The sequence below is a fragment of the Carcharodon carcharias genome, chromosome 7 (genome assembly GCF_017639515.1).
Source record: "Carcharodon carcharias isolate sCarCar2 chromosome 7, sCarCar2.pri, whole genome shotgun sequence".
In the NCBI taxonomy this organism is placed as follows: Eukaryota; Metazoa; Chordata; class Chondrichthyes; order Lamniformes; family Lamnidae; genus Carcharodon; species Carcharodon carcharias.
The window spans coordinates 125,930,728-125,945,818 of NC_054473.1; the positions used below are offsets into that span (position 1 = coordinate 125,930,728).

At 38.4% G+C, this 15,091-nt stretch overlaps 2 protein-coding genes across 9 annotated transcripts in view; one reads left to right on the forward strand and one right to left on the reverse strand.

Moving 5' to 3' along the window:
• The window catches only part of cpne2 (copine II), a 276,356-nt gene extending 273,963 nt beyond the window's left edge, over nt 1–2,393 (forward strand). The window contains exon 16 of the mRNA XM_041191951.1: nt 1,863–2,393. Coding sequence (XP_041047885.1) covers nt 1,863–1,970 — 108 coding nt within the window. The 3' untranslated portion in view covers nt 1,971–2,393. The remainder of the gene's footprint in view (nt 1–1,862) is intronic.
• Nucleotides 2,394–6,258: 3,865 nt separating this feature from the next.
• psme3ip1 (proteasome activator subunit 3 interacting protein 1) overlaps nt 6,259–15,091 on the reverse strand; it is a 106,543-nt gene continuing 97,710 nt past the window's right edge. For 7 of the 8 annotated variants that reach the window (XM_041191240.1, XM_041191246.1, XM_041191241.1 and 4 more), the window contains exons 6-7: nt 13,060–13,124; nt 6,259–8,824 (exon numbers count right to left, since the gene is read on the reverse strand). In XM_041191240.1, coding sequence (XP_041047174.1) covers nt 8,601–8,824; nt 13,060–13,124 — 289 coding nt within the window. In that variant the 3' untranslated portion in view covers nt 6,259–8,600. The remainder of the gene's footprint in view (nt 8,825–13,059; nt 13,125–15,091) is intronic. The other variant, XM_041191245.1, reaches the window with a different exon arrangement.

Consider the following 15,091-nt stretch of genomic DNA (forward strand, 5'->3'; position numbering starts at 1 on the left):
AACCTCATGAACAGGCCTAAGGCCGTCACTTTCAGCCCTGAAAAGTGCCCAGTCTACCTCAGATTACTCTGGAAGAGCAAGGTATCTCAAAAATTTAAGCATCAGATGAAGCTAGCTACTATGCAGCAGCGACACGAATGGTATTTGCCACTAACAGGATGCTGCCGTCAAGCCAAAAAGACATTCTGCTTATCGCACAAATGAGTAATGTGGTATATGAATTTCAGTGCCAATGTGATGCTGGGTATGTAGGCTGTACATTCCAAGGACTGGCAGATCGTATCAAACAGCGTGTCCCAGCTGCTGTTCATAATGGCATGGCATAAACCGTACCCAACCAGCCTATGCTTGCAAAACACAAAATACAGTGTCCAACATTAGAAGTGATTCCGTGATTGGAAAACATTTGCTAAATAATCCTCAGTATGCTGACAATTACGCTGACAACCAATTTAAGATTGTCAGTCGGGTTCGTAGTGTGGCACATTTGTGTGTACTGGAAGCTACATATATTAATACACCGGGCCCTGTTCTTTGCAGACATGAAGAACATGTACATACATTGAACCAGTTTCAGCTAAACAAAATAAGTGACAGCCATTCGCTGACTCATTCCTCGAGGAAATGCCTTGACCAATGACGGTCAAGCTGCCTGGTTTAAATTTCAAACAACGCTTGGCAGTTAATTGTCAGTCACCATCACTGGTGCATTCTCCATGGCAACGCTTCTACTAATCAGAGCCCACTTGCCAACCAATCAGCACACTCTTCACATACAGTATAAATTGTTGTCTTCCCTTTATATTGGCATTCTTGCAAAGTGTCCTGAATAGTGCAAGACAAAAAGCTTTGACATTTCTCTTTTTTCAGCAATAGTGTTCCTTGTAAGAGTACATCCAAATCCCTTTGAGCAGCAAGTTACAAGTTTCAAGTCTTGTAAAATATTTTATTTTTCTGTTCTTACTACCCAAGTAAATAACCTCACACTTCCCCACTTGTACTCCATCTACCACCTTGTTGTCCACCCACGCAACATATCCAAATCTCTTTGCAGCCCCTTTGTGTCCTCCTCACAGCTGCCATTTCCACCTCGCTATGTATCATCAGCAAAAGTTGATACATTACATTACAGTCTCTTCATCCAAGTCATTAACATAGGTTGTAAATAGCTGAGGCCCTAGCACCGATCCTTTCAGCACTCCACTAATCACAAGCTACCAACTTGAAAGTGTCCCTTTTTTTCCTACCGTCTGTTTCCTCTCCGTTAACCAATCCTCGGTCCATCATAGTATATTACCGCCAACTCCATCAGCCTTTATCTTGTATATTGACCTTTTGTGTGGCATTTTATCAAAAGCCTTTTGGAAATCCTGGTATACTACATTTACTGGTTCACCTTTATCTACCCGACTAGTTACATCGCAAAAAACTCTAATAAATTTATCAAACACAATTTCCCCTTCATGAAACTATGTTGACTTTATCTGATTTCCTAAGTGCATTGCTAAGACTTCCTTAAAAATAGATTCCAGCATTTTCCTGACAACTGATGTCAGGCTAACTGGCCTGTAGTTTCTGCTTTTTCTCTCTCCCTCCTTTCTTGAATAGCAGAGTTACATTTGCTAAGTTCCACTCTGCCGAGACCATTCTAGAATTTAGAGAATTTTGGAAAGTCATAACCAGTGCATCCACTATCTCTGCAGATATCTCTTTTACAGCCCTCAAATGTAGCCCATCGTGTCCTGGGGATTTGGCAGATTTTAGTTACTCCAGTTTCTCTAATATTTCTTATGAGCACAATTTATGTTGCTGAGCCTTATATGAAGCAACATTAAAATGTTTCATTTTCTTCTCTTATTCAGGCTCCTAAAGAAACTTTGGCCAAATCTGTCTTGGCAGAACTACCCCAGCAAGTTGTTCAATATTTCAAGCAAAGAAACCTTCCACCCGTCAACTCTGATCCAGCCTAACACCAAACCATTGACCTTAAAACCTGCATGATACCAAATTCCCCACCATGCCCTCTGAAAATGTTTACAGAATAAATCTTTGCATGTTTTGCAGCACATTTGTAATGTTTTGTTTTCATTGGTTCAAAAAGATATATTTCCAATGACTTGAGTCTTAATTTGTTTGTAAGGAGAATCTGGTGCTTTGTATAAGTATGATGATTAACACTAAGAATGATCGACTTTTTTCCAAGTCACCACTGTTAAAGTATTGAATGTATCTTTGTATTATTGGGTGTTATGTATGATTTTTTTAAATTATTAAAACAAAACAGTTTGCAAGCAGCATTACTGACTTACAGGAAGGACAGAGCTGAAAGAAATGAGTGTTCTCATTTTGTGTCAATGTTGTCTATGAGTATAATAAACTGTACTTTTGTCAAACTATTATGTTTGGATATTTTACACTATTTACCTGTAACACCTCAGTGCAATGTTTCAGTAAATTAAGTTGAATTTATACAAGTCTCTCCTTCACCCCTTTTTGTTGACAGCACAAGCTTTTAAATATTGTTAATGTGGCCCTAATGGCTACTTTTAAGTAGACTGCTTCTCTAAAAGATTGACATTGGTACACAGCTACTTCTGCACTAAGGATAAAAAGAGGAAATAATCAATCTACCGTGCAAAAGCTGCAAATATAGAAGATTCACAAGATAAGTGCAGAGGAGTGATACAAAGCAGCCAATGTTAACTCAACCTTTCAGAGTAAAAGAACTACAGTTTTCAACCTTGTATCATCTAACTGACCCTTGAATGAACTTAAGGTTAGAAAATTGCACATTGGGGAATTATCCCATTGTTGTGGCTCTAAACATTTGCATCCATTATGCCAGTTCCATTTCTTTCCATATGGCTGTGTTTATCAGAATTGGTCTGGCACATTTGACTTCTTTGCCAAGGCTGAATGTGCTGTTGCGAATACAGTGTTCATTGGTACAATAACCAAGAATTAAAACAGTCTAATCAGTCAGGGCATGGAGTTTGAATGTCTCAAACTCTCTCTACAAATCCAGGCTGAACTAGATTACTGAACTGGGTGTCATTTTGGTTTATTGATATATTTTAAATTGTTAATCAAATTTGATATTTCCATGTCTTAGTTTGATGACAACTAGGTTTAATAAAAAGGAAATAAACTAAGTACATTGGCTTGAGAAAACATAATTTCATTGAATAAATGGACAACAGTAGGCTCTCTGGACTAAAGAAATGCAAATGAGATGATTCTCGATTTACATTAAAATTATTTAAATCTCTGTGGTAGACACTGCAAATGTGTGCTCATTGAAAGTAATCATACGTGTCAGCAAACAGGAAGGCTGGGAAAGGGTCATGCCCAATATATCGCAGATGGAAATATTTTATGAATTGGTTGGCATTTGATAGTATTCAGCAAATTTAGTAGCCATATAGTATGGTGTTAGGTTGCATTTTATATTCCACCAAGTTATACTGTGCAAGTAGATGTCTGAGAGAAATAGATGCTATGACAGGCAAGAGGGATACAGGGAAGCAATACAGAAATCACACTTAAAGTAATGATACATTGCTTCAAATGCAATTATATACTTTCTTACATAAGGAGACCAAAACTGTACACGGTACTCGAGATGTGGTCTCACCAACGCCTTGTACAACTGTGGCAAAACTTCCCTACTTTATATTCCATTCCCCTTGCAATAAAGGCCATGCCATTTGCCTTCCTGATCACTCACTATCCCTCCTTACTAACTTCTTGCAATTCATGTACAAGGAATCTTTCTCCATTTATTATAATATACTGCTTTTCTAGGCTTCCTGCCAAAGTGATGAGTTTGCATTTTCCCCACATTATATTCCATCTGCCAATTTTTTGCCCATTCACTTAACCTATCCATATTGCTTTATAAACTCCTTGTGTCCTCTCCACAACTTACTCTCCTACTTATCTTTGTGTCATCAGCAAATTTAACCACCATACATTTGGTCCTTTCATCCAAGTCATTGATACAGATTGTAAATAGTTGAAGCCCCAGCAATGATTCCTGTGGCACTCCACTGGTCACAGCTTGCCAACCTGAAAATGGCCCATTTATCCCCACTCTCCACTTCCTATTAGCTAACCGATCCTCAATCCTTACTAATATGCTTCCCCCGCACCATAAGTTCTTATTTGTGCAGTAACCTTCAATGAAAAGCCTTTCGGAAATCCAAGTGCAACATCTACAAGTTCCTCTTTATCCACTTTGCTTGTTACTTCCTCAAAGAACTCTAATAGGTTAGTCAAACACTATTTCCCTTTCACATAAACATATTGGCTCTGCCTAACTGCATTAAGATTTTTTAAGTGCCCTCCTATAACCGCCTTAAAAACAGATTCTGGCATTTTTCCCTATGATTGATGTTAGGCTAACTGGCCTATAGTTTCCTGCTTTCTGTCTCCCTCTTTTTTTGAATAGAGGCGTTCCTTTTGCTATTTTCCAATCTGATGAGATCTTTCCAGAATTTAAGGAATTTTGGAAAATTAAAACCAATGCATCTATTATCTCAGCAGCCACGTATTTTAAGACCCTAGGATGAAGTCCACTAGGACCTCAATTTTGTCAACCTTTAGTTCTACTAGTTTTCTCAGTACCCCTTCCCTGGTGATTGTAATTGTTTTAAGTTCTTCCCTCCCTTTCACCTCTTGACTTACAATTATTTCTGGAATGTTATTTGTGTCTTCTGCAGTGAAGACAGACACAAAATGTCTATTCAATGCATCTGTCATTACTTATTTTCATTATTAAATCCCCAGACTCACTCTCTAGTGGACCAAATCTCACTTTAGTTACTCTTTTCCTTTTAAAAATACCTGTCTTTATATTTCTAGCTAGTTTTCTCTCATACACTAATTTCTCCCTGAAATCTTTTTTAGCCATTCTTTGCTGGTTTTCAAATTCTGTCTAATCTTCTGCCCTTCCACTAATCTTCATGGAATTGTATGCTTTTTCTTTCAATTTGATACTATCTTTAACTTCCTTAGTTAGCCACAAATGATGCATCCTTTTCCTGGAGTCTTTCTTTCTCACAGTAATGTATCTTTGCTGAGTGTTATGAAATAGCTCCTTAAATGTCATCTACTGCATCTCTGTTGACCTACCCCCTAAACTAATTTCCCAGTTCACTTTAGCCAGCTCTGTCCTCATAACCTTAATATTGGCTTTATTTAAATTTAAAACACTAGTCTTAGATCCACTCCCCTCTCTCAATCTGAATGTGAAACTCAATCATGTTATGATCACCACTATCTAGGGGCTTCTCTACTATTAGTCCAGTAATTAATCCTGTCCCATTGCACATTGCCGGGTCTAGAATAGCCTAATCTCTGGTTGGCTCTAGAATGTGCTGGACTAATAAATGTCCCAAAAACACTCAATGAACTCATCTTCCAGGCTACCTTTACCAATCTATTAATTCACTTGATGTGTAGATCAAAATCACCCATGATCATGGTCATAACTTTCTCTCAGGCCCCCATTATTTCTTCCTGTATACCCCGCCCTACAGTTTAGTTACTGTTACGGGGCTTATAAAATATTCCCATAAGTGACTTCTTACCATCGCTATTTATCTCTCCCAAACTAATTCTACATCTTGATCTTTAGAACTGAGGTCATCTCTCATTATTGTACTGTCATTCTTAATTAACAGAGCTGCCCCACTGCAATCTCCTAGCTTCCTGTCCTTCCAGAATATCAAGTACCTTTGAATGTTAAAGTCCGAGCCTTAATCACCTATAGCCGCGCCTCTGTAATGACTATCAGGTCATACATATTTATTTCTATATGCGCTGACTATTCATCTATTTTGTCATGAATGCTACTTGCATTCAGATACAGAGCCATTAGTTCTGTCTTTTTACTATTTTTGTAACCTCTGGCTTTATCTGCTGGTGCACTAAGTTTGTATGCTCTATGCCTTCCTGCCACGCTCTGATTGTCATTACCCTTATTGCTACCTTGCTGTCTTGCCTTGTCCTCTCCCATTCATTTATCACATCCTCCCTCAGCAGAGGAAAGTCTCAATATGGCAAAAGCAAATTTGTTTGGACTACCTTGATCCAAACAATGGCATGCCACATCACAGTACAAATCAGGCAGTAAAGAACAAATGGTCATCGTTACTGATCAAAAAATAGGACTATGAGTCCCATTGGGTATTATTTTATTCCTAATTTAGAACCCTCTTTCCTAAAGAATGTAAAAATTAATTCCAACAAAAGTGCCACTTTTAGATCAGTTTTTATTACTTAAGTACTTTTGCTCTCTATAGTTCTCAATTTACATATTCAAATGAATGCTTTTAAACTAGCATATACTAGGGCTAAAAATATATGTGATTTGCGCTAACAGTAATATCAACATTTGTTCAAAAAATATGGCATTGAAATCACACAGATCGTGAATATATCACAAATATATTCAACCCTTATAATTCTGAAAGCAGATTTCAGCATAAGTGTACAAAGTTCCAAAGTCAATGATGAGAATGGCCTCAGTGCATCACCCAAAGCTCAAGATTTTTTTTTTAAATGCAAGTCAGGCATTCCAAAAAATGACATTTTTTTTCAAAAAGTGCCCACTATATCTGTAATACAGTAAAACCAAGCATTCATATCACAATGGTTGAGAAATCAAACCTATATAACAAAAAAAGTTAATTTATTTCTGGAGTGAAGCACCACATGTAAATAGTCATGGGCTACCAGCAATACTCATTTGTACTGCCGTTTTGTTTTTTTTAGTTCTCAGACTCTCTTTACAGGGCAGCAATTAACTTTCACACAATTTAACCCAACATCAGGGAGGACTAAAGCCAGTATCATAAAGCTACCAAAGTAACTTTAGAACAACTGCACATGGGTAAATCCACTTAAAGCAGGTCCAAGATATAATTGAGCTTAGCTCAAGGGAAGCACTCCCACCCAGAAAATCATGGATTGAAGACTTCAGATCATAATCCAGATTGATACATCAGTGCAGTACTGAGGGAAGGCTACCTTGTAGAAGTTGTGTTTCAGGTGAGGTGCTAATCAAGGACCCATTTGCTTGTTCCAATGAAGGTATAAAAAAAAGGTCTTTCATCGGACTCTGTGGTGTTGAAAGGTCATCGACCTGAAATGTTAATTGTTTCTCTCCACAGATGCTGCTGAATATTTTCGACATTTTCTGTTTTCATTTCAGATTTCCAGCATCCACAATATTTTGATTTTGCAACAAAAAATCTCTCAGCACTTATTGAAGTGAAGGATCAGATTTTTTCTGGTGTCCTGACCAACATTTAGCCTTCAGACAACACCATTCAAAACAGATTCACTTTTCATTTATTTCATTGTTCTTTTTGAGAACTTGCTGTATGCAAATTGAGTGCCACACCTTCCTGCAAAACAACAGTGACTACACTTCATGAATAATCCAGTGGCTGTGAAGCACTGTGGAGCGTCCTAAGGATGTGAAATGCACCATATTTATTGTGACTACCCCTTTATGCCTATTTTTCTTAAAGCAAACACACAAATTGTTATAGAGGTTTGCAGCACTGAAGTGGAGCAGCAAGTTAGTTATGAGCAGGCTCATCTTTACACTTCATCATGTAGAAAGCTTCCAGTGGTGATGGCAGAGCCAAATCAAGTGAAGACAACATGCTTTTTCCACAGGAAGGGAGACTGTCAAAAATCAAAAGGTCTGTCTGAGAAGTCCACACAGGCCAATGGACAGAATTCTGGGGTTATCTTGCATGGCCACTCCCAATCATGGTTTTCATGGCATGAAAACAGGAATTGCAGGGAAAACTCAGCAGATCTAGCAGCATCTGTGGCGAGAGAAAGAGTTAATGCTTTTAGTCCATATGACCCTACGGACCCAAAACGTTAACTCTGTTTCTCTCTCCACAGCTGCTGGTAGACTAGCTGAGTTTTTCCAGCATTTTCTATTATTGTTTCAGATTTCCAGCATCCACAGTATTTTGCTTTTATCTTTGGTTTTCATGGCATTCCGTGTTGAAAGGACCCAATGGTGGGGCACTTTGCTCCCGTGGTATCAGGAAAGAGGCTGTACATTTAGCAGGCACACAGTTGGTTAAGTAGCAAAAGGAATCTACATAAGATAGAAAGCATACAAAAATAGAAGCATTGTGGAGTAACAGAGAATTTATTCACTTCTTAAATGACGCACAGCAATGATACATAGGTACTCTAACTCATCCATAGCTGTATATTAACAACCAAAGTATAGTTAGCAGTTCCATTGTCTTAACTTACAAGTAGCTGTTTTAAGCATGAGAGTGTAAAAAGAATTATTTACACTTAAAATGTTGACAATATTCAACAACGTATCTCACCCTTGGATTCAAGACCCAAGACACTCACCTCTATACGGTTAAACATGCAGTGGCCTGCTACAATACCTAATCAGATTTTGAATCAGGGCTGCGAAATTTTGCATTCACATATGATTGCCAGAGGTAAAGCAGTCCAAAACAAACTTTTTCTTTACCATTTTATACAGGAACCTCTGTATTGCAAACCACCTCTATACAAATAAAACGCTGCTCTTGAATATTTCAGCTTCACGGGCTTTCAGGAAAAGGGTGGGAACGAAAGACTGATGAGATGATTCGACCTCCAGTGCTGATGATAATGTCACTGTCAGAGCTGGATTCTGCATCTGAGTCACTGCTCCCCGAGTAGGCTCCAAGGCCAGGGAGTATTCCAACACACACAGATGCTGAAGGATGTTGGATTGCGGTACCAGTTAAGAAATCAGACTGTGCTTGATCACAGGAGTCACCATCTGTAGAAGAATCAAATTAAATGACAGAATACAGTACAGCCTAAAATTTAACATTTTCTATTACCTACAAAGAACAGATTATATACATCAATTCATCAGTGATGCAAAAATCTTTCAATACTGCTAGATGCTAGATTTAACATGACATTAGAATCAGATACCCATATTCTCAAATATCCATTTTCTATGAGCTATGGGATCTTGAGGTGTTAAATTTTTAAAATTAATTTGTAAAATTCAGATGTGCTGCAAATGCAACAGACAGAGACTAAGCTATTATGATCCCCACATTAAGCCCTGTGGTATAGCAGCTAATGAAAGGCTTAGCTTACACAAAGAGGGCTACTTACAAAAGGTATAATAATCCTCCAAACCATGATTTCTTTCCCACAGCACTAGCTTATTCCTAACCTTTGAGCCACCTTTGGCAGAGATACAAGAAAATAACTTAATTAACATTCTACCACCCACATGGAAGGTCTCTGTTTTGACATGAATTAGCCCAATCTGTGAACTGCTCTTCCACATCATTTCTAGCCTGCCTCCTGCACTCCTGTGGGCCAAGGAAGAGGGAAAAAGAGGAAAACAAAATGACCCCAATATCCCTAGGCTTCTTCTGTTTTACATCTTTTATTTCTGAAAACCTGTTCTTTGACCTTCACTAGTTGCCAATCTATAGCCACTGAATATGATGCGTACCAAGGTCACTTAGAGAAGTCCCAGCCTCCAATTTGGAAACTTCCCACAGTTCCAGCCTTCGTGGAATAGATCTCAAATAACTCCAGAGGGTTTGCACCAGTAGAATTGGGAGAGTTCCTGAGAAGTGAAAGGTTTGTACTTTTCCCAGAATGCATATCACTGATAGTAAGCCAGTCATGTGTGCCGGGGGGGCGGGGGGCGGGTGGTGGTGGTAAAGATGAGATGATTAACTTGGCATTACTGATAAAGTTTACTAGGCACAGGGCTGATGACCATCCTGATTGACCTCTAGTTCTGAGGAAACTTTCACTACAGAATACTAATTTGTTTGACTTTGTTTGGATTCTGCTTTCTCTGTAATACAAAAAGTTGATCACCCTCCAACAGCCAATCTACAGACTGTAATTGCCAACCAGTGTCACAGCATCCATGCATTGATCTACTATCATATTTACAGAGTAATGCTTGCAAGATTTTTAAATGTTGCAGGTCACAAAAACCAGCACCCATTACTAGCGATTTCATAAAACTTTTGGATACACTGCAATATGCAAAATTTAGAATAATCAGAATCTCACTTCCATGAAAAAGCCAGGTTAGCTGAGCTAAATGGAAGCTTCCTCACCTCGGCATAAAAAGTTCATGGATTCATGCTCCATTTTGTGACTGCAGCATTATCTACACCAACACTTCAGTGTAGTACTGAGGGAGTACTGCACTGTCAGAGATACCGTCATTTAGAAGTGGTGTTAAACTGAGGCAATATTCCGATAAATGCAAAAGATCCCATGGCACAATTCAAAAAAGGGGGGATTGTGATGGTGGAAGGATGGGTTTCCTCGTTGTGTCCTGGCCAACATCTATTCACTCCCCTTCAATGTCACAAAAACAGATTAGCTGGTCCTGATTCTGGGACCTTACTAAGTGCAAACTGGCTGCAATGCTATAATGAACAGTGGCTACATTTCAAAAGTAACATTGTTGAATATTTCCAGCATATTCTGTTTTGATTTTCCAACGTCTGCAGTACTCTGTATTTAGTCTTTTGTATTCAAAAGTAATTAATTGACTGTGAATCATTTTGGGAGATGAGAGGAATGCAAAGGCACTACAAATTCTTTCATTCTTAAGTGCTGCTGCAATAAACTGGGATAATAGTGCTCAGAATGGATTAGACCACCCAAAAGAATATACTGGTTACATTACTATAATTCTATGAGAAAGTCAGCTACTTATTGAGACTGTGGATTGTCAATTAAAAAAAAATTTACTAGTAAAATGAAGAAATACTGTCTGAAATGAGAGGAAAGTCACTTAGATCATTAATTTGAGAAGACAGGGAGTTACGTACCACTGTCATATTTCAAAATTTGTGGTTGATTGGCCATTTTTGCTTTCAGTTGTAATATATTTTAAAGCCAGATTCAGGATAAGGATTAATCTTTTAAAAACAAAAATTTGATAGAAAAAGAACAAAAGGCTCGTGTCACAGGAACAAAAGGGGGCTTGGTGTTTTAATGTGTTTGCATGAAGGAGCAGGGACTACCAAAAAAAGTGTTATCCACAGCTGTTTAAGAAGAGTTGTGAACTGTGAGGAGGATAGTGTAGGACTTCAAAAGAGACACTGACAAGTTGGTGGAATGGGCAGACAAGTGGCAGATGAGGCTCAATGCAGAGAAGTGAGAGGTGATTCATTTTGATAGGAAGAACATGGAGAGACAATATAAAATAAAGAGGATGCAAGGGCAGAGAGGCCTGGGTGTACATGTGTATATATCATTGAAGATTGCAGGACAGGTTGAGAGAGCACTTAATAAAGCATACAGTATCCTGGGCTTTATTAATAGGGGCATAGAGTACAAGAGCAAGGAAGTTATGTTAAATTTGTATAAGTCACCAGTTCGGCCTCAGCTGGAATAGTCCTTTTCTGGGCATCACGCTTTAGGATGAATGTGAAGGCATTAAAGAGCATGCAGAAGAGGTTCATGAGAATGACTTCAGGGATGAGGAACTGCCGTTATGAAGATAGATCGGAGAAGTTAGGACGGTTTTCCTTAGAGAAAAGCTGAGAGGAGATTTGTTAGAGGCATTCAAAATCATGAGGTGTCTGGACAAATTAGATAGGCAGAAACAGTTCCCACTCGTGAAAGGATCGAATAGGAGGGCACAGATTTAAGGTAATTAGGAAAAGAAGCAAATTTGATGGGGAGAAACTTATACACTGCGAGTGCTTAGGGTTTGGAATGCACTGCCTGAGAATGTGGTGGAGGCAGATTCAATTGAAGCATTCAAAAGGAAATTAGACCGTTATCTGAAAAGGAAGAATGTGCAGGGTTACAGGAAGGCGGGGTATTATACCAGGTGAGTTGCTCATTTGGAGAGTCAGTGCAGACATGATGGGCCAAATGAGCTCCTTCTGCACCATAACAATTCGTGATTCTGTGAAGGTGATCAGGAGGCTGTTAATACATCCTGGTGACGTTCACACACAAAGTTACAAAGGCTTTTTACCCCAGTCAGCATGGCTAGGGTGTACAGGTGCTAAAGCCGAGAGAATTTCCTGGTGGGCAGCAGTTTGATTGATAGGTCAATTGACAAATCGATGGATCTGAAGAGCTAGATCAGGGTTGGAGGTCAAATCTGTCCAGCAAGAGAGAGAAAGAAACACATGATTTGCAAGGGCAGTCTTGCTCTGGTAGAGACTTGGCGAGCAAAAGCTCTAATCTTAAGCATATCATCAACTAGATTCAACAAGAACGCCAGTTCAATACGTGTATTTAGCTTGCTAATAGGAATCGCATTAACAATATATATCAAAGCAGGCTTCCAGTGTGGCATAGGGATATCAGTAGAAACAGAAAAAAGCACCATTAGCACCGAGTGCAATGCAAACCAGAGAGATGCTACTAAATATTACTCAATGACTCAATGGGAAAATGTGTACTTGGTATTGTATTGGGGTACAGAGATGGGGGTATTCCCTAGTTAGCTAGCCAATCTCACCAGTGCTTGTCAAACAGTAGGTACAACATACCTCAGTACCTGTAGGCAATGGTGAGTAGGCAGGAGGACATGGAAAAAAGAAAGCAACCAGCCAAGGCCCGTGCCATAATTATTATCTAGTAAGTACTACTGGAATGTTGGGTGAGCTGATGTAATTAAGAGAGGAATCAGACTCAAATGTGACATCTGCACTTGGGACGAGAGTCGTTGGGGCGGGGGGGGTGGTGCCAATGCCTGTTGAACTACACCCCAGAGTGGTGTAGAAAAGAGTAGAGTAGAAGAAAAGAAAATAAGCAGTAGTCTTGTTGCTTTTTTGATGGAAGAGATGTCAACATAACTGGCTGAACCAAAGAAGTGGAGATCATTTGTAACTGGCATGACTTGCAAATACAATGAACAATGCTATAACCACACTACTGCTTTTAATCAACAGTTCTTTCATAGCTCATTTTTTGGTGCATGCTAAACGCGCTACCCATACTGGGCTGATGCAAAGCATATATGGCAAAGACAGTTTGGGAGTCACTACCTACCATCATGACCACTTCCATCGATGTTATCTACCTTCTGTTTTTTGACAACTTCAGAGCTTGCTGAGCTAGAGTGAAGTGACAATGAAATGAAATTGTAAAAGCGGAAAGAACATTTTTAAATATTGGTTTCTCCTTCCTAAGATCAATAATATATTAAATTCTCCTTAAACGATTAATTTAAAGGCTACAAGAACAATCACTGTGATCACCTATTGTTGTTAAAACAGGCCAACTGTACCAAAGGACATAAAGGCACCCTGCACCAGTTCTTTATATTTAAAAAAAACAATCAATTTATACACTTCTCTATATTGTGCACAGCTTTGAACAAGTCTGCAATTAGAGCCCTGCAGGGCAAGAGTGTGTGAATATGTGAACATTACAACAGTAAGGATGCTCTCTTCTTGTGTTAGCAATGCTGGATGTGTCTTAAGCCATTCAACACAGAAAGAGATCTTTAATCTTCCCTCTCTCAAAATGAAATGGAAATAACTATAATGGAGATGATTTCATTGATGGAGACATTTATTTAAAGTTCTTTTTAAGGAATTATTACATATTTAATAAAGGAAGAAATCCAAACCAAAACCACACATACAATAGTCTGTAGAGAGCAGGTAAAATAGTAGGAACCACTCTAAGGAATAGGTTGGACAAGGACCAATATGGGTTTAAAAAGGAGAATATCCTTGATAAGATTCTTCCATTCTCTATAGTTCATTTGGATTTGGAATTTCAAAAGACCTTGACAAGGACCCACACCAAAGACTTCAAATGAAACCAAAATTCATAGGAATCCAGCATGTGATTGGGTTAGTTGAATTAAAAAAATATGAAACAGCACACACTTAAAAGGTGTGGTGTTACGCAGGGAGAAGGTATTGAGTACAGTAATGTAAGGTTCTGAATGGCCTCAATGCAGAAACTAATTGTAAATATTCCATTTGTAGACTACACTATAATGGGGAGGTCAAAAGACAGAGGGTGCAATCAATAGTTTAGAATTTAGATTTCTTAAGCCATTAGGGGAACAAATGGTAAATTAAATTTAGTTTGAACAAATGCAATGTATTACGCAGTGGACCAAAAAATAGCCAAATTAGAGATGCAAAGTGAAGGAACAGGATTAGCACAGGGAGAAAGAAAGACACTCGAGAGTAACAGCACTTTCAATTTTGAGAGGATGAGGAGCAGCAATAAACAAAAGATTGGATATTAGGATACAAAACCAGAACAATGGTAATATGAAGGTTTTATAATGCACAGGTCATACCATACCAGAAATACAGTCCACAATTTTGGTCATAACACTTTAATAAGTGGTTAGGGTGTGAAACAGAGCAAGGATGGTCCCAAATGTCCAGAGGCTCAGCTACAAAAAAAGAGAAGTTCTGCAATCTGGAACTACGACAATTAAAGAAAGACTTCTTTGAAACAAATATGCATATGATACATATGCATATGATACATACATATGGTGTGTAGGATATGATTTTAAAGTATGTCAAGGCAGTAAATGACTAATAAGTATATTTAAAGCAGATCAATTAGAAATGTTCCCTTTTCATGTGCAATTAGCATCTGAAATTATCTTCCAGATAAAGTAAAGACATTAAAGCAACAGTAGGATGCTGGTATGGAAATACGAGTACTAGAGGGATAGGCCAATTGGTCCTTTCTGACGAATTGATGAGCTTTTGTCTAGGCTTTATAGACTCTAATCAGTTTCCTTTGAATTTATTTAATTACTATGAAAATGGTCAGTGGAATTGAAAAGTGAGATCAGTAGAATAATTTCAACCAACAGCTGCATGTCATAAAAATTCAAAATGAATTTTATGCCACTGGTCACATCATTTGAAATTGACAAATGAGTGTTATTTAAATGATAATAATGTCCTGTTTATTTATAGCAACTTATTTCAATTGAATAATGAAGATCTTCTTCAAGCTACAAAGTATTAATCATAAAGAGGGTTTCTCCCTGGCCTGTGGTGAACTGGTCTCAATCAGGTCATGAAATCGGCGTAAT